This window comes from Chanodichthys erythropterus, chromosome 14 (genome assembly GCF_024489055.1).
Source record: "Chanodichthys erythropterus isolate Z2021 chromosome 14, ASM2448905v1, whole genome shotgun sequence".
NCBI classification, from domain to species: Eukaryota; Metazoa; Chordata; class Actinopteri; order Cypriniformes; family Xenocyprididae; genus Chanodichthys; species Chanodichthys erythropterus.
This window is the reverse complement of record NC_090234.1, coordinates 23,387,121-23,407,271: the sequence shown is the minus strand read 5'-3', so window position 1 is coordinate 23,407,271 and position 20,151 is coordinate 23,387,121. Positions and strand designations below refer to the sequence as shown.

Genomic DNA, 20,151 nt, shown 5'->3' with positions numbered 1-20,151 from the left:
TTTTGTATAGCTCTTGCTATTACATTGTTTTTGTGCAATGTATTTTACATGTATACATAATGTATTTTATGAACTTAAAAAAATCAATACAAATTTTTAATGAATACAAAACATCAGTGTTTTATTATTGTTCAGTAGTGAAAGGGGATTTATGAATATAATCTATAACTGCAATATATATATATATATATATATATATATATATATATATATATATATATATATATATATATATATATATATATGTACATATACATATAAGAACCTTGTGTGTGCATTATTTTTCTAGTAATTTAATGGTCCATTGTCAGTTATTCTAATCCTTACATCAAAGAATACATATATTCTGCTCTTTACAAATGCAATCTTAATTTCAGATTTGTTTTGCATCCAGATAAAACTCAAAGGTAAGTGAGAAAATTATTTTAAAGTTCATTTTTTAAAAACTTGAGTTATCCAAATATATCCAAAACTTATCATAACAATTGGAGTGAAAGAAAAGTTCACATAAATTAATGGGACTATGTTTTACAAAGTTGTATTGCTGCTAAATTTGTGTGGAATTTTCTTTCAAAATAGGGGCAAGACATGCTTATTTACAGCAAATGATGTTGGTTCCAAATTATGATAGCAATCCTAATATCATTTCTGTATAATATTTGACGTGTAGGCCTAAACTTGTGGCATGTTCTTCTTCTATTTCACATTTTATGCATATTTGTTGTCATATATTTTTGTGGATTTCTAGAAGGCAAATGTTCGTTCATTTTAGCCCATACATTCACCTGTAGTACTTCTCTTCATCTAATGTTGTCGTGCTCGTGCCTGCCTGTAGAGGCCGCAATCGCCTGGACTCTCGTTGGATCGACGCGTATGTTCACGAAGAAGAGAAATAAACATCCTGTCCGAGTGCGACGAGAACAGCGCCAAAGTATTTGCAGATTTTATTCCTTTTAGATTTGAATGTGCTTAACTTTTATAAATATAATGTAGAGATATGAAATACATTCAAGTTAAGTAACGTTAGGTAATTTTGGGAGTTTGCGAATTTAAAACGTGTTCAGCGTTCAATACTCAGAGCAACATTCGGCTTTATTTTTTCTTCTTTGAGCTCTTAACACTGTTTAATTTGGTTTGATATTATAGAGATTTCTGTTATATACGTTCTAAATTTGGGTTTAGATAAACTGGTAAGCCACAAGTAACTGTTTTCTGTCTTTATTTTACAGGATTCAGAAGACGCTGGTCATGACCAGCAGACAGTTTGCTCAGGATCACGTCAGTAAATCTTAACAGTTGCTGTTTTTACTTCATCCGTCATGAATCCAAACTTCTTTGGTCGACCACAAACTGCCTTTCAGGCACCGAACAACACTAATCAGCCTGGAAACCCATTTCAGTCCTTTGCCCAGCAGAATGCAGCACAGGGTGTTGGCTTTGGACAACCCTCTGCCTTTAGTCAACCAGCTTTTGGCCAGTCAACACAACAGTCTTCTGTCTTTGGCCAAACGCCTACTTTTGGCCAGGGCGGTGGGTTATCTCAAGGTTTGGGGCAGCCGTCATCGTTCTCCTTTTTGGGAACAACCCCAGCCTTTGGGCAGCCAACTTTGGGTCAAGGCACGCTTGGATTTGGACAGCCACCACCACCTTCATATTCTCAAGCTACAGGACAGATTCAGATGTCTACTTTTGATCAGAGCTCAGCTTTCGGTCAGCCTTCTGCATTTGGTCTTTCCTCCAGCGTCTCCCAATCATCAACAAGCTTCAGCAGCACTGTTACCAACCAGCACAGTTTCGGTCAGCTTTCTGCCCTTTCTGGAACCACCGCAGCATCCAGCTCCTCAATAGGGGGTAGGACTGATAATCCCCCTGGTGGGAACCAGTTTACTTTCAAGCCACCCAATGAAGCTGTTTTCAAACCTATTTTCAGCGTCAGCCCAGAACCTCCCAGCTCAAATCTGTCTTCAGCCTCTGAAACTATTGGATCATCCAAGCCCATAACTAGTACTATGGGCACTTCCTCTGGTGGTTCGTTGTTCTCATGCGTAAAGCCAAGCGCTCTGGGCTTCAGTTTCTCTCAGCCAGCAGCAGCTCCTTCTGTCTCACTCTCTAATGCTAATTTTTCACAAAAGGAGACTCTTGGTGGTGGCAGCAGCATTCAGTTCACCTTCTCCCAACCTGCCAACCCTTCCAGCAGCAGTACACCTGCTTCACAGCCCACGACTCCCTCCACCTTCAGCTTCACAGCGCAGACCCTTCAGCCTCAATCAGATACCAAAGTACCTGCGTTTGGTGGTACTGGCATTGGATCCTTTGCATTTGGGGTCCCAAAAACTGAAGCCCCACAAAGAACGGAAGATAGAGCAGATGATGGGCAGAGCAGTGGAGGAGAAACCGCTTTTGTGAGTTACGGCATAAAACGTAAAGAGGAGCCAGTGGATCCAAATGCAGCTAAAAGTGATAGTAGTGAGACTGGAGCCGACGGCCCAAGACAACCCGCTAAACGCCCGTTGCTGAAAGCCCGTGGCCCAGCTGGAGGGCTTTTTCGCAGTGCTATGTCTGACCTACTGAAATCCAAAGTCAGCCCAGTCAAGAGAGAAAATCTTCCTTCAGAAAGACCAGATCCACCTGGTCCAGCCAGTGATGTGGCCACTACACCTCTGAGATCTCAGGCTCCAACAGTTTTGAAAAAAGCAGAGGAAGTTTGTAAGTTACATTTCTTTTCTTTTAATTTTAATTTTAGGGTCTCACTAATGTTATTGTTACTTTCATGTCAAAATTCTGTACTATTTTTGTCTTGCTAAATTAAAAAAACAAAACACTGAAAACTTTCATTTAGTCATCACAGCATTATAATGTACAATATGAAAAATGGATATTAGTTTAGAGATTACATTTAAAAATTATTTTTAAGTGAGCTTCTGATGATTGCAAAGATAAACTGAATGTCAAAAAAGAGCCTGCACAAATATCCAATATCGACTGATGCTGATACATTACAAAATTTTGATACAATTTTTTCTTGCTAACATTGTTGTGATCACATGTCTTTGTAGCGCTCAAACCTGAACCACAGGCACACACTTCAGGTAGACGTGCTGCTCGAAAAGAGAGCACAGACAGTTTGGCTGGCCTCTCTCCTACTGATGCCACTGTTATACAGTGCAAAGGCATCCCACCCAAGCTCAACAGGAAGGACATCATCACACAGCATTTTGAGCACTTTGGGAAAGTGCTTAAAGTGTATTGCAGGCCTCAGAAAAATCTGGCCATTGTGCATTTCCAAGATCATGTGAGCATGACTAGTTAAATACACGATACAAAATTCTCATTGCTAGTAAAGTGATTATATTTAATTGAATGTGTTTGTGATTTTAATTATTTGAAATCTCTCCTTCCTTCCAGGCATCTGCAGCCAAAGCGAAAAAGAAAGGAAAGCTGTTCCAGAGGAATGAAATTCAAATATTTTGGCAAAGAAAGAAACAAAGTGAGTAACCGTACTAATTAGAAATTTGTTTGCTGTTTAATTAAATAAAATAAAAATTCATTAAATGTAAGAATTACTATGTACTAGGACTGTGAAATTAATCAAATTAAAATCAAAATTGTGGTTTGGACTTGTGGTAAATGTTAAACCGCAAAATGTTGCAAATGTGCGGTGTTAATGTCATCCATAAAATTACTGATTAAATTATATATTTCAACAAAATAATGAATACAAGATGAAAATGTTTTTTAGTCTTCGTTAAAACATTGTCAGCGAAAATATGATATAAAGAAATAACACTGCAAGATTCATTAACAATGTTCTAACTATGTTTTTAAAGAATAAAAATTTATAAAAAATTGATTCAAATATTCCAGTCATATAATGTTTGGCATTTCCTTGCTTGGGCTGAAAGCTAAATTCACTCTCAATCAAACTAATTTTAGTTCACCGTTTCGCATTTGCTTTTTTTGGCCACTACGAGTTGCATTACAAATCTAATTTAACACAACACTGGGGCCACAGAAAATTAGGACATGATAGCCTTTTTTTTAGCTGTGGACTGATGAGCATATGAAAACCTGACCTGTTGGGAGATGTCGAACATGTGATCTGCAGTTTAAATGTCATTTTTATGCCTTGTTTTAATGTGTTCTAGCCTTTATCTAAGCAGAAACAGTAATGTTAACTGCTCTTAAAATTTCAAAGTTTCAATTACAATATGATTTTTTTTTTCCTTCACAAAATTATGCCTAATATTTGTCTGTATTAAACAGAATGCTGTGAACTTTATCTTTTTGTACAGTTACGCTCATAAAGTGTCATTTACAGGTCCAGGCGAAAAAACTGCTAGACCTTCAGAGGTCAAAGATTTGACAGAGGACTTGGAGTCTGGGGCTGATTTTTTGCAGTCCTCCCCTAGTCGTATGCCTCTTCCCAGAGCAGTGCCCATCAGCACCACTAGCTCTATTATTAAAGGGTGATTTAAGACATATAATATCAAACAGTCCCTTTGCATGATGGTTATTTGACCTGATTATTTATTTCTGCATGTTTTTTCTATTAAAGCTCTCCGATCAAAAAGTCATCTGTTGCTAAAACACTTCAGTTTGATATTGAGACACCACAGTCAGTCTCAGAGGAGCAGAGTGTAGAACGGCCTGTTAATAACCTGCCCTCAGTACTGCAGCCTCTCGTCGGTCAGGTGGCTGAAACAGCAGAGGAAAGATACCGCCTCCTAGAGCAGAGAGATAAGATTTTACGGCAAGGTAAAGCCTTGAGTGTCTCTGATCCAATATTGTACTGAACTTATTACAATATTGTTTGTAATAATATATTATCTTTTATATTGTTTAGAATATAAATTATAAGACAATAATTGTCTTTTTGTCTCTGAAGCTCGACCCAAAAGAACAGACCTGGATATGTCTAAAGTGTTTGTGGGAACATGCCCTGATATGTGCCCAGAGAAAGAACGGTATATGAGAGAAACCCGCAACCAGCTGAGCATCTTTGAGGTTATTCCAGAAACAGAGAAGGTTTGTGACAGTCCAGTCATATAATGATCTGAAATCCACATATTTATTGGAGTTCTTCGCTAAGGTTCAATATTTTGTAGAACACTATACCTTGCTTTGTTTGCCTTTGCCGCTGGTTACCTTTGAGTTATTTGACTGAATTTGCTTAGGTGGATCATTTTGCCGCCATCAAAGAATATAGCAGGTCTTCGGCCGATCAGGAAGAACCTCTCCCTCATGAGCTTAGACCACTTCCTGTCCTAAGCATGACTATGGACTACTTGGTGACTCAGATTATGGACCACGGGGAGGGCAATTACCGTGATTGGTATGACTTTGTCTGGAACAGAACCAGAGGCATTCGGAAGGTGTGCATAACTTTGATTGTTTGATTTAATGTCTTATTTCTACTGATTTTATTTAAAAATAATAAAACTGATTGATCTAAAATATTCATTGTGTTAATGTGAATATTATGTTGCCATTGTGTGTTTTTAACAACTTAGCCTTTTTTTGTAATTATTTGTCTGAACCTCTCTTGTAGGACATTACCCAGCAGCATCTATGTGATCCAGTAACAGTATCACTCATTGAGAAATGTACCCGTTTCCACATTCACTGCGCCCATCACCTCTGCCAGGAACCCATGATGTCTTTTGATGCTAAAATCAACAATGAGAATATGACAAAATGCCTGCAGAGTCTGAAGGAGATGTATCAAGACTTAGCCACCAAGGAGGTGTACTGTCCCAATGAGGCAGAGTTCCGCCAATACAATGTGTTGCTTAAGCTCAATGATGGAGATATTCTTCGGTAAACCTTACTTTTTTCTTTTTCTTTTTTTTTTTTCCTTCTTTTTTGTAGCAGTAACACTAATCAATTTGAATTTGGAATTAGCCGTTCTTAGGCAGTCATCCCTGTAGCTCAAACAGCATGGCACTAACAATACCAAGGTCATGGGTTCAAATTATGAACTGATAAAATGTATTAATTTAAAGGATTAGTTCACATCAGAATTCAAATTTCCTGATAATTTACTCACCCCCATGCCATCCAAGATGTTTGTCTTCCTTTCTTCAGTCAAAAAGAAATTAAGGTTTTGAGGAAAACATTTCTCCATATAGTGGATTTCAACGGATTTTATCTAATGAAAAGAGTAGCAATCAGCAATTTCTTGCATTGATGGTGTAAATAATACAGATTTATTTGTTGTGTCAATCCAGTGAGGTGCAGCAGTTTCGTAAAGTGGTACGGGAGTCTCCAGAGGTGGATTTTGCTGTGCAGGCCTTTGCAGCACTCAACAGCAATAACTTTGTCCGGTTCTTTAAACTTGTGAGTGCAGCTTCCTATTTGAGCAGCTGCATACTTCACAGATACTTCAATCAGGTAAATGCATCTTAACCAGTGGGTAGTTCTGTATTTATGAAGTACTTTGGCATTCATTACACCTTTGAGTTTCTTAACAATTTTTGTTTGTTTGGTTAGGTGAGAAGTAAGGCACTGAAAATCCTCAATGTGGCCTTCACTGTTGGGTCCCAGAGATCCACCATATTCCCAGTTGAGGACTTTGTCAGAATGCTTATGTTCCGCAATGCCACAGAAGCCACAGACTTTATTCAACAGTATGGCCTTAATATCAATGATGGGTATGTTCTATTTATTTTGTACTATGTACGATCCTTTCTCAAAGCAATAGTGTCCAATATTATTTTAGAGATGCAGAATTCTCGAAAATGAATGCCTTATTTTGTCTATCATTTTGTCCAGCATGGTAGAACTTAGTCGGACAGCATATCAGGAGCCTGATTTCTCATTACCGCAGAGCAAGTCTGTGGCTATTGAGAGGAAGAGAACTGTTCTGATTGGAGAGGTGGTGAACGGTGGACCGCTGCCCAACCCACCCCAGCACAGTCCCGTTTGCAGCTTTGACTCCAACAACAAGTACACTGGAGACGGTCTCTCTTCAGAGGCTCCACCAGCTGCCCTGAAAGGTGTGAATGCACTTCAGTTCTTACTTCATTAGTGAAAATTAGAATGTGCTTGTACTTATAAGTTATTTTGTTCTTGGCAGCTCATCCACAGAGGCAGGAGTTGAAGTCTGTGGTGGAGCCTGACTCCAGGCCTCAGGTGAAAACAAGGCTTCTGGCTGAACCACGGCTGTTCATGGACTTCCCCGGCATGACAGAGCCTGTAAAATCTGACGATACGGAAGAAACCGGAGAGAAGTCCCAAACAGCAGAACCCACTCTGCCTGTTGTGACACAGCTAGTTTACCAACCAATATTAGCCCCACAGCCAGTCCGACCTCCGTCTCCTCCACCCAAAACAGAACCAGCCTACACAGATCAAGTAAGACACTTTTTAATCTTAACAGCAAAGTGTGGCAGTCCTACATTGTGCTACATACATCAGCTCAATAATGTTCCTATGATCTCTGGCAGGATATCATGTCAGAGGTGGATGCGGTGCTTAATGAGGTAGTGGAGGCCGAGGTCTCTGATGTAACACATGCAGCTGCTGAATATGTGTCCGTAGCCCTCAGGTAGGAACTCTTTCCTTTCTTGACATACAGGTTTAAAATTTTTGAGGGTGAAAATGAAGCAAACTATTTTTCAGCCAGAAGATTTTTCACTTACATTTAGCCAAAAGCCTCTTTTTATCACAAAACAAAGCAATTTTTTTGAATATAGTGTTTGTGTCTTAATGTATCTGCTCACATGTTTCCTGCAGTGCAAGTGACAGTGAGCTGGAAACGGTTGTGAGTGAAGTCTTACAGCAGCTGCTGAGGGAACTGTCCACATCAGAGATCAGAGCTGAGAAGGAGAGAATTGCAGAAGAGAAACGCAAGAAGGAAGAAGCCAGGTGTGTGAAAGACCCTGTACATTCATGTTTTAATACAATGCATGTGTTTTTGTGTTTTCGTTTCCAACTCTCCTTTCATTTTTGTTTGATTTTAGGCAGAAGGAAGCTTTCCTTGAGCAGTTCAGTGGTGAGCTGTGTGCTAAGATCAGTGATGAGGTGCTAAGAGAGAGCATTAGAGCGACTGCTGAGGCTGAGATAAGGTACGTCATCCTACATAACCATCTCACACAGGTTTTCCTTACTTTGGTATTACTTCCTTAAGATTAATTGCTTTTTGTATTCTTCATTTGTCAGTCACTTTGGATAAAAGCATCTGAAAAATTAATAAATGTAAAATGTATATTTTATTATGCTATTAACTGGGGATACGATTCTTCTCTTCCAGGCTTGCTTTAGATGAGAAAGCAGCTTGTATTGCTCGCTGCTCTGCGGAGGAATGTGAAAGCATAGTAGAGGAGACCATGGCTGAGGAAGTGGCCGTGATGGCACAAGAGATCCTGGAGTATGAGTTGAGGCGCATCCACAAGTTCATCAAGAGGTTTGAGGAGCTAATTTTTTCTCTTTATGCGTATAAAGGAGGTCTTGGAGGTGTGTATTATCCCAATTCTTTAGAAACCTTTAAAGAACAGATGTGTGCATTTGCTCTAGGTGGCGTGACGTGGTAGCCGTGCGTCGTCAGCTAAAGAGACAGATGCGTGGTTTCCCTGCAGCCCCTGGCTGTGTAGATCCACAATTCAAACTGAAGGCCCTTGTCCCCAGTGCTCCTTCCAGCCCCTGTCTGGACCTCCTGGCTGAGGGAATGGTCAACCTGGGCAACTCTGGGAATATGGCATTTTCCTGCACTAGGTCTGTTATTGGAGATTTCAATTTGGTAATTTTATTGTGCTTGGCTTTGTTTGTTGTTTTAAATTCATCTTAATGATTGTTCCTGGTTCTGACTTTAATAGATTGCTTAAAATGAGACAAGAAGCGGTTCATCAAATGAAAGTATCCTACTACTACAATCTCTTACTGAGGTAAGTACAATAGGGATATAGTTTGGCATAGATATACAAGGATGCAGATCATTTTTATCACTGTGATTGTCTGTATGCTTAATTGTCCTTCTTTGGCAGTGAGCGTGTATGGATGCCTCTTGACCTCCCCACACTTGTGGCAGAAAGCATCCCTAATGCACCTGACAGAATCTTCTGGAAAGCCACACTTCTGTTGCCAAATGGCTGCGATAGCGACATAAGCTTTGCCAGCAGGTAAAGAGTGAAATGATGGGAAAAGGTGCCATCAAACGTTTTTTTACAAGATGTAATATAAGTCTAAGGTGTCCCCTGAATGTGTCTGTGAAGTTTCAGCTCAAAATACCCCATAGATTTTTTTTTTTTTTTTCATTTTTTTTTTAACTGCCTATTTTGGGGCATCATTAACTATGCACTAGGGTTGTCATGATACCATAAAAATGTCTTACGATACTATACCAGCTGAAGTATCATGATACCAAGTAGTATCGCGATACCATGCAGTATACAAAATGAACCAAACTTTCATAAATACATGAAAAAGACCAGATTTTTTTATGAATACTTCATTAATGAGAATGAATAACAGGGTTTTATTACCAATCAAATGAATCATTGTAAACAAAATTCATCTTAGCACTGCACAGTAGCACAGAAGCTGCATGAAGTGACATTACAATGTAGCATTTATACATTTGCACTTCAATTACAATTGCATAAATAATGTTATGAGATTAATGTTTCAAATATAAAAATCTGAATATAGAAATATGTTTGGGGGAAAAATGATAGGCCTACTCTTATATGGTAAAAAATTATCAAATAGGCCTGCTTTTAGATGGTAAAAAAAAAAGATAGAATAGGCCTACTTTTAGATGGGAGACTAAAGTCACCAGTAGGTGGCAGCAAGTGTTAATGATTAACTCAATGAATCATTCAACCGATTTGTTCAAAACGGCTGATTCATTCATGAACAAAGCGGAATGGCTTTGTGAGTCAGTGACTCGACCAATTTGTTCAAAAACAGATTCATTTAGAAACGAAACAAAAACAGAGCTCTTGCTCATGTCACGAACTATCAGGAGCATTTTTGCCAGCATATCTTGAAATTTCCAACCCTGGCTGGAGAGCAGTATGTATATTAAAACATATAATACATTTATAATGTTAAAATCACGATTGAAATGATAAGAACCAAATGCAAAGCCGCTATAGCCTATTGATGAATGGAATTGCATTTGTCTGAATCGTCTTCGCAAAGATGTTTCTAGAAACAATCTATTACACCTTTTCCAGAAATGGTCAAATGAAAAACAAAAAAACTGCGAGAATTGATTCATATATAAAGATATTATGATGTTAATTAAGTGAATTTCAGACCCTTTCTCCAGAAAAAAATGCAGTGCGAACAACAACGCGCAAGTGCAACTTTATCTCATTGCAAAATTAACTGAAGCATTGGGAAACAATAAGGCGCTAATTCTACAGAGCATTTACTACACATGGCACAGCAGACAGGCAACGGCAGTCTCTTGTAATGTTTTTGCAGGTGTGCATGTTCAATTCAAGTGTACCTGCCGCACATACAACATTCCATACGGTACTGACGATACTACCGTTTAAAAATAGAATGGCATCGCCAGTATTTTGAAGCTTTAGTATCGCGATACTACCATAGTACCGGTACACCGTGCAACCCTACTATGCACCGATATATATATATAGGTTGCGGCCCCTTTAATTCTCGTGCTCCCCCGCCCACGGAGCTCGCGCTTGCTTTAACCAGCATAAACACAGTTTACACAGCTAATATAACCCTCAAAATGGATCTGTACAAGAAGTTCGTCATGCAAACTGCATGTATGCGTCGGATTATGTGAGTATTTTATTTATTTGGATGTCTACATTTGAATCTGAATGAGTTTGAGGTTTTGCTCTGTGGCTAAAGCTAACATTATACACTGTTGGAGAGATTTATAAAGAATTAAGTTGTTTATGAATTATACAGACTGCAAGTGTTTTAAAATGAAAATACGACAGCTCTTGTCTCCGTGAATACAGTAAGAAACGATGGTAACTTTAACCACATTGAACAGTACATTAGCAACATGCTAACGAAACATTTAGAAAGACAATTTACAGATATCATGATGATATGGATCATGTCAGTTATTATTGCTCCATCTGCCATTTTTCGATGTTGTCCTTGCTTGGTTACCTAGTCTGATGATTCAGCTGTGCATATCCAGACGTTACTGGCTGCCCTTGTCTAATGCCTCGATCATGGGCTCACTGGGCTGGCATATGCAAATATTGGGGGTGTACAACCAGAGTGTTGTTACGTAACAGTCAGTATTATGTTGAGATTCGCCTGTTCTTCGGAAGTCTTTTAAACAAATGAGATTTATATAAGGAGGAAACAAATGGAGTTTGAGACTCACTGTATGTCATTTCCATGTACTGAACTCTTGTTATTTAACTATGCCCAGATAAATTAAATTTTTAATTATAGGGCACCTTTAAAACATATGAAATTATAACTGATCTTTTGTTTATGTATGTTTACATGCAGGATTCTGACAGACTGGCTTGAGGTTAAATTGGGTGGAGGAAATCAATCCGAAGAGAGTGAGAAAGAACCACAAGGACAACTAAAAACGTTGTGCATCAGTCACAGCCTGACAAATATTAAGGGACAGACTCATGAAGTTCACGTTTCTATAAAGGTGAGCTTCAGAAGAAATAATTTTACCATGAAATGAAGATTCTGTTATTATTTACTCAGTGATGACTTGGTTTTCCGGAAGTTGGCATCACCTTGGTTCTCTTGTAAAAAAATCAATAGGATATTTCCATTGTCTTTTGGATTTTTGCTGAAAATAAGCTCTGTGACCAACAAAAGTTTATGGTTTTTACACATATTGGCCATCAAGATGATCACAAATGAACAGAACATTTATGAAGTTTGAAGCCTAAATACAATAAACAGAAGTAAAAAGCTAAACGTAGGCTATAAACAAACTACACCATGGTTTCAAAGTTTGGGTTAGAATAGTTTGCAAACCATGATTAAAAACACAATAAGGCTGTAAAAGCGAACTAGTGAATAGATAAGTTCAGCGAGATGATGTTTAATGTACCTGAGTACCCCTGTAGTCAAAACTAGCCACTTATAAACAGCTGCTTTTTTCAAGACAAGTAAAAGCTTTAAAAATTGCAATGGGTATTACTGATGTATTTTATTTCTTACAATAAAACATTATTTCGAGTTTGTGTTAACCACATACCTTATTTCAGGCATTTAACCAAAAACCTACTTAAAAAAAAACAAAAACATTGACTTAAGGACGATGGAACTAGAATGTCTACAAAAATGTAATTCCTCCAACACTCTATGAAGCTCGTTAGAATCGTATCCAGGTATCCAAATGTCTCTGCATTTACAGATAATTAACCCCTTTGTCTGTGTGCAGGCATGTCATGGCCCCCTGAGTGCGGATGACCAGTGCTTGCTGGAGGAACAGAAGGAGCTCCATGGTACCAACGCACTGCTGATGCTGCTTCCCCCTCTTAACAGTTCTAGACAGGGCGAAGAGGATGAGGATGTGACCCTGCTCTCTGCCCTTCTCCAGCTGAGGCAGGTACAGCAGGCTAGCTGCTGGCACTCTCCTCTACCACTGGTTGTGGTGGTTACTACCAACCAAGACAGTGGTACCAGTGATCAGGGTTTGGAAGAAGGCAAGTGTTAAAAGACATAGTATAATAGACATGAGTGTTAAAGACTGCAATCTGATTATTTTATTGTCTCTTTCACAGCACTCATGTTGAATATGTTAGTGAAAGATGGTCTCATCTCTGAATACATCTTCGTCCATATCCCAGCAACCCTCACTGACCTGCAAGGCTCAGAGCAGGTTGGTCTGCAAAATATTTTTTTCTTAATAAATATAGTTAATAAATTATAATCATACTGGTATCATAAACATCTTACTGAGGTTTTTAAGAGGTTATGTCCAGGTCACATTTCTCCTTGAAATTGGAAATTTTATATATATATATATATATAATTTTATTATCATTTTTTGAGTACAGAAAATTAAGCCATTTATTAGGATGATTTATATGACATATTAATGATGAATCTAATATTTTATTTATAATATGACTTCATATTGTAGTAATATATCTTAAAATCATTAGTATACAGTAGGGCTGCATGATAAATCATATTATAATCATGATAACAATTTTTTATATAATTAAATTAAAAATAACTGTCATGAAATTGGCCTGGTTATTTGTCCTGAAAACATTTTTTCATTTAACCTCTATTATATTGCTGGTAAGAAGCCTCCACTATTCTTCCCTTTTCTCTTAAAAGGATACATTTTCTGCCCAGTGTTTTACTTGCTCTTCTCAATCTGGCAACCATGCACACGCATTCTCTCCGTGCTGCACAGACAATCATGTATATGTTGGAGTTTAGCGATGTCCATTATGTAATTCTGCTAGAATGAATGCGACATTCAGCCAGCGTGTATTCCTTTCACGAACTTTCCTCACTTAGGCATTTTTTAACTAAATATGGATGATGTACTTAGACATTCTCTTTAAAACTGTTCCACTTCAGATGAGTCTTGTTGTGAGGTGGCTTGCCGCCCGCTCTCCCACTGGCCCAGCCCTCTGCTCTCAGACCCTGCTGCAGGTTGTTGAGTTAGGCCTGTGCCGTGAGTTCCACTCCAGACTACAACGAGACAAGCAGGACAGGAAGCATGCAGGTCTTCCGTCTCAACACCCGGAGCCTATTGTGGAACTCTGTAACAGTGTGCTGAGTTTCCTGGCTGGTGTGGTTTCGTCAGAGCACCTGTCCAGTCTCTGCTGGCCACCTCCTGAATTCTCTCTCCCTGAGAACAGCGAGCTGATTCCTCATCAGGCCTGGAACTCTCCAGAACACCTGGACTGGCTGAAGAGAACCATCCTCAGTCGGCAACTTCCTGAATGGGATCTGCCTCCTGTTAATGGTATGGGAGAATACTATGAAAAACAGGAAGCCTGCATGCCAAACTAATTCAAAGTTCAGGATCTAATTTTTTGGATCTTCAAGTTTACTTAGCCCAAACTTAAGGAAGAGGATTAGGGCCAAGCAATAATAATAATAATAAAAAAAACCATCTCAAGATTAAAGTTGTTAAATTACAAGAAAAAAATTGTTAAATTTCAAGAAAAAAGTCGAGATAAAATGTTGAGAATAAAGTCATTAAATTACGAAAAAAAAGTTGTTAAATTACGAGAACAAATTAATTAAATTATGAGAAAAATGTTGTTAAATTTCGAGGAAAAAGTCTAGATAAAATGTTGGGAATAAAGTCATTAAATTACGAGAAAAAAATCGTTAAATTATGAGAACAAATTCGTAATTTAACGAATTTGTTCTCGTAATTTAACGAATTTGTTCTCGTAATTTAACGACTTTATTCTCAACATTTTATCTTGACTTTTTTCTCAAAATTTAACAACTTTAATCTCGAGATGGTTTTATTTTTTTATTATTGCTTGGCCCTAATCCTCTTCCGTACAAACTGGTAGTGTCCCGTTTTGAACAAAAATATTAAGCTACAAAAACTTTTCAGCATTGATAATAACAAGAAATTTTTCTTTGTGACACTGAAGACTGGAATAATGGCTGTTGAAAATACAGCTTTGCTATTACAGGAATACATTTTAAAATTTTAAAAAAGTTATTATTATTAGGGGCCAAGCACCGAAGGTGCTTAGGCACCTATTGTTATTGTTGGCGTTCCGTACGCTTATTAGGGGCCAAGCACCGAAGGTGCTTAGGCACCTATTGTTATTGTTGGCGTTCCGTACGCTTATTATTATTCTTCCGCTTCTTCTTCCGCTCTTGAAGTCTATGGCAGCCCATAGAACCGCTTGCGGGAAAGTTGTGAAATTTGGCACACAGTTAGAGGACAGTCTGACCTTTGTCCATAGCAAATTTGGAGTCTCTAACTCAATCCCTCTAGCGCCATCAGCTGTCCAAAGTTGCACTTATGTTTATGTTAATAACTTTTGAACCATAAGGGTTAGAAACAAAATTCTTTTTCCTCTGATTCCTTGGCTCAAGCCGAATCGATTGCACCCTATGACGTCATTTTCCGTCATGAAACTTTTTAACTTTCTGAAACTTTTCCTCCTAGGCCGTTACTCCAATTTTCACGAAAATTGAACCAGATCATCTTCAGACCATGCCGACAAAATGTTATGGAATTCAAGTTGATTTCTCAAACCGTTTTCGAAAAACACGCAAACGAATTGTACGTAGTGCTTGCGAAAATAGACATAAGGCTGTATCTCCGCAACGCTTTATCGTATTCAGACCAAACTTGGTAACTGTCATCACAAGCATGACCTGAGGCAACATGCAGCGTTTCGGCGCAGCGCCACCTAGTGGTGCGGAGATATGAAAAATGGCTATTTTTACTTATAACTTCTGATGGGTTTGGCCAAAAATCATGAATTTGGTCTCGTTGGATTCGGGGAATCATGCCGAGTCGAATGATATCCAATTTTCCCATATTGGACATTTTGGCCGTCGGCCATTTTAAATTTGGTGCTAAAATGCTGTATTTTACGAACGCATTAGTGTATCGTTATGAAACTCGGTATGGGTCATCAGCACAATGCCCTGAAGGAGCATACCAAGTTTAGGACCAGCGCCACCTTGTGGTCAAAAGTTATAACAAAATTTACAAAAATGCTAATAACTTTTGATAATATCTACCGATTGTAATGAAACTGGTCTCAATAGATTCCTTGGGTCATGCTGAGAACATAGATATCAAATTTGCCATATTCAGCTGAACTTCCTGTCCGCCATATTGTTTTTCTTTAAAAACCTACTTTTTCAAACTCCTCCTAGACCTTTGCTCCGATTTTCACCAAAATTGAACCGTATCATCTTCAGACCATGCCGACAAAAAGTTATGGATTTCAAGTTGATAAGTCAAACCGTTTTCGTATACCGGAGCAAAGAATTTGAGAGATGATGCAAAAATTACTCTTGAAGCTGTATCTCTACAATGCTTTGACATATTCAGACCAAACTTGGTACGTGTCATCACAAGCATGACCTGAGGCATCATACAGTGTTTCGGCGCAGCGCCACCTACTGGAGTGGAGATATGAAAAATGGCTATTTTTGCTTATAACTTCTGATGGGTTTGACCAAAATTCATTAATTTGGTATGGGTCATCAGGACAATGCCCTGAAGCAGCCTGAGAAGTTTCGGACCAGCGCCACATCGTGCTCAAAAGTTATAACAAACTTGACAAAAATGCTAATAACTTTTTTTTCTAATTGCTCACTGCTGCTGTTGGTCTGATGCTCACGGCCATGTTGGCTGGCTTCTTGTGCCGTTTTTGTGCTTGGCCCCGTAATTGCTGCTTGCAGCTATATTTATTATTCTTCTTCTTCTTCCGCTCTTGAAGTCTATGGCAGCCCATAGAACCGCTGGCGGGAAAGTTGTGAAATTTGGCACACAGTCAGAGGACAGTCTGACCTTTGTCCATAGCAAATTTGGAGTCTCTAACTCAATCCCTCTAGCGCCACCAGCTGTCCAAAGTTGCACTTATGTTTATGTTAATAACTTTTGAACCATAAGGGCTAGAAACAATTCTTTTTTCCTCTTATTCCTTGGCTCAAGACGAATCGAACGCACCATATGACGTCATTTTCCGTCATGAAAATTTTTCCGCCATTTTGAATTTTCTGAAAAACTTACTTTTTCGAACTCCTCCTAGGCCGTTACTCCGATTTTCATGAAAATTGAATCAGATCATCTTCAGACCATGCTGACAAAAAGTTATGGAATTCAAGTTGATTCCTCAAACCGTTTTCGAAAAACTAACGAACGAATTGTACGTAGTGCTTGCGAAAACAGAAGTAAGGCTGTATCTCCGCAACGCTTTATCGTATTCAGACCAAATCGTCTATCGTATTCGGCGCAGCGCCACCTACTGGAGTGGAGATATGAAAAATGGCTATTTTTGCTTTTAACTTCTAATGGGTTTGACAAAAATTCATAAATTTGGTCTCTTTAGATTCGAGGCATCATGCCGAGTCGAATGATATCCAATTTTCTCATATGGGCCATTTTGTTCTTCGGCCATTTTGAAATTTGTGCTAAAATGCTGTATTTTGTGAATGCATTTGTGTATCGTTACGAAACTCGGTATGGGTCATCAGGACAATGCCCTGAAAGTGCTTGAGAAGTTTCAGACCAGCACCACCTTGTGGCCAAAAGTTATAACAAAATGTACAAAAATGTTAATAACTTTTGACTGCATTCACCAATTGAAATGAAACTGGTCTCAGTAGATTCTTTGGGTCATGCTGAGAACATAGATATCAAATTTGCCATAGTCAGCTAAACTTCCTTTCCCCCATATTGTTTTTCTTTAAAAACCTACTTTTTCGAACTCCTCCTAGACCGTTGCTCCGATTTTCACCAAAATTGAACCGTGTCATCTTCAGACGATGCCGACAAAAAGTTATGGATTTCAAGTCGATATGTCAAACCGTTTTTGTATAAATCTTCAGTGCTTTGACATATTGACACCGAACTTTGCAAGTGTCATTGTCACCTCACTCTGACCATACCACAACAATTTGGACACAGCGCCACCTATTGGTCGAAAGTGATGAAGCAGTAAATCCTCATTTTTGATCATTTTTCAGCTCTTTCACATAAAATGATCTTAATAGGTCTTTAATTGTTCACTGCTGCAGTTAGCCTGATGCTCCCAGTCGTGTTGGCTTGCTTCTTGTGCCGTTTTTGTGCTTGGCCCCGTAATTGCTGCTTGCAGCTATATTTATTATTATTATTATTATTTCACAGTTTTACTGTTTTGACTTTTTTCTTTTAAAAAATAAATGCCTGGTGAGCATAAGACTTTTTTCAAAAACATTAAACAAATCTTAATTATTCCAAACTTTTGACCAATAGTGTACAGTATGTTGGCAGCAGGCATGCCTGGAGTCTATTATATTTTAGTAGAATTTGTGTATTTGACCCTGAATTGTGTAAATAAATGCCATGGATTTTTATGGTGGCATTAAAACAATCTCTTCCCTTACTCCTCAGCTTCCTGGCCACATTTGTGTGCCTCTATAATCCAGTACGTATCCCAGATCCCCACCTCGCCCTTAAGCCAACCCATTCTAATGTCCCGCCTGGAGAACCTGCTAAGAAGAGTGAACTACCAATATTTTCATGTGAGCGGTGCAGATGTGGATGACTATGAGAAGACTGGACCGTCCTTTCACGAAATTCCCTGGGACGATATCATATGCCTGTGTGTTGAGCATCGTATGAAGGACTGGAGTGTAGAGCCTCTTGTGGCAAAAGGTGGGAATAATAGATTAGTAACTGAATTACAATTTTGAACTTCAGGCGTTTTCCATTGTGATTAAAATGTATATTTTAACTGTTCTAATCGCAGATGCCCTCACAGATGATGGCGAGATTTTTGTATATTTTAATAAAGACAGCCTGAAGAGTTTCCGGCCCCCTGACAGTTGGATAGAGGCTGTGAAACAGACTTACCAGGATAAACAGCAGGCCTCAGAAGTGTAACTATCACTCTTTTACATTTTTATTATTATTCACAGTATATTCTTATATAGTATAACAGCCTTACAATAAAAGATTCAAACACAAGTTTAAACATTTTCTTTTAGGTCTAAAATCAGGCCCACCACTGCAGCCAGACATTTCCCCAAGCAGAAGCTGTTTCAGAGTCACATAGACATAGACGAATGGCCTTCTGTTCATGATACTGCACAGATTCCCATAGCGCAACGCTTTGAACAGATTCTCTCTTCCATACGCAATATGAATGCTGAGGGCCAGAGGTCAGCTTTAACAAATTTAATATTACAGTTTACTGTTGGCTTTTTTTGCTTGTTCCTGCTGCAGTAACTGTTCCTTAACATGTTTCTGTAGAATTGGAGAGCAGATACAGCGTCGAATTGAAGCTGATCCTTTGCGCCCTGTGTCTTTTCCTCTTTCCCTGACCTCCACCGACCTTTCAATGCCTCTGTTCATGACCCCCTCCCGAAAGTGTTCTGCTGCTGGCGCTGTCCATATACAGGTAGAGTTATACCAGAGCCTTCGTCACAACTGGAAGTATTATTTTAAAAAGTTGTGATTTACTATAATTGCGTTGAATCTCTTTTTCTGCTTTTTAAGGAAAAGAAAACCGTTGACCTGGTTGAGAAAATAAAATCTCCTAGCAGAATGAACAGACTTTGCTTTGCACCAGACAGCACACAGACTCCCATAATGGAGCGACTTCAACACACTCTCTCAATCGTTCAAGAGATGAATGCTGAGGGCCAGAGGTTAGGTTTATTATTTTTTTCCCCCTGCAATAAACTTTTTCACAAAATTTAGAAAATGCCCCTTTTATGCTTTTACGGCATTATGGGATTTTGTGTCATTTTGTTCTTTGACTTGCATATCTAGAATTGGAGAGCAGATTCAGCGTCGGATTGAGGCGGATCCTTTGTCCTCTGCCTCTTTTCCTCTCTTCCTCCCCTCCACCCTTCTCTCTTCACCTCCTCTAGTCATGCACTCCTCTTGTAAGCACCCTGCTGCTGCCATCCACATGCAGGTACAGTATGCCAGTATAATTAGTGCTAATATGAAATTAAAAAGTAGCTTTCATTATAATGCATTTGTTTGTTTTTTGAAGGAAGTGGAAATGGTTGATTCTGTTGAGAAGACTGGATCTCCAAGTGCAAAAAGCAGACCGGTATCTTTATTCCAGCGCTTGCAGGACTTGAAAAGAGAGTTGTCAAGTCAGCAAGAGGAGGAACGTGTGTGTGGCCTCAAGCTGAAGTGTCTTTTAGACATTGTAGAGAACTGATGTTTCAATATAACAGCAAATGCTCAATGCCTTTCTTGCAATTTGAATGAAAATGTATTTTATTTGGTTATTAGCAGTCTTAGCGGTTTTATTTTTGCTGTTTTTATTTTATATATTTGATTAAATGCATTTGCTTAAACCATTTAATTAGATCTTGGTGTGTTTTCATGTACTTAATCATTCATTTAGAGTTTGTACATTTGTCTTCACTCATACTTTCCCAGTTTCTGAATAAGACAATTCAATGTATTTTGTTCATCACAGTAGTTCTGTTGTATTTAAATATATATTTTTGGACAACGATAAAGATGTTTTTATAAAACTTATGGCCATTTTGTTGAAA

At 38.6% G+C, this 20,151-nt stretch overlaps 1 protein-coding gene across 1 annotated transcript; it reads left to right on the top strand.

The window, feature by feature from the left end:
- Positions 1–851: 851 nt before the first annotated feature.
- mcm3ap (minichromosome maintenance complex component 3 associated protein) lies at positions 852–20,105 on the top strand. The gene is made up of 31 exons (XM_067409359.1): positions 852–931; positions 1,230–2,706; positions 3,057–3,292; positions 3,406–3,487; positions 4,319–4,466; positions 4,556–4,755; positions 4,886–5,025; positions 5,175–5,372; positions 5,549–5,817; positions 6,228–6,390; positions 6,490–6,650; positions 6,772–6,995; positions 7,076–7,353; positions 7,446–7,546; positions 7,735–7,866; positions 7,962–8,066; positions 8,252–8,404; positions 8,515–8,712; positions 8,814–8,882; positions 8,982–9,116; positions 11,452–11,605; positions 12,353–12,617; positions 12,696–12,793; positions 13,510–13,900; positions 18,023–18,286; positions 18,381–18,510; positions 18,619–18,792; positions 18,884–19,031; positions 19,130–19,281; positions 19,406–19,553; positions 19,635–20,105. The coding sequence occupies exons 2-31, from the start codon at positions 1,320–1,322 to the stop codon at positions 19,806–19,808; spliced, it is 6,477 nt and encodes a 2,158-aa protein (XP_067265460.1). The 5' UTR covers positions 852–931; positions 1,230–1,319; the 3' UTR covers positions 19,809–20,105.
- The last annotated feature ends 46 nt before the right edge of the window (positions 20,106–20,151 follow it).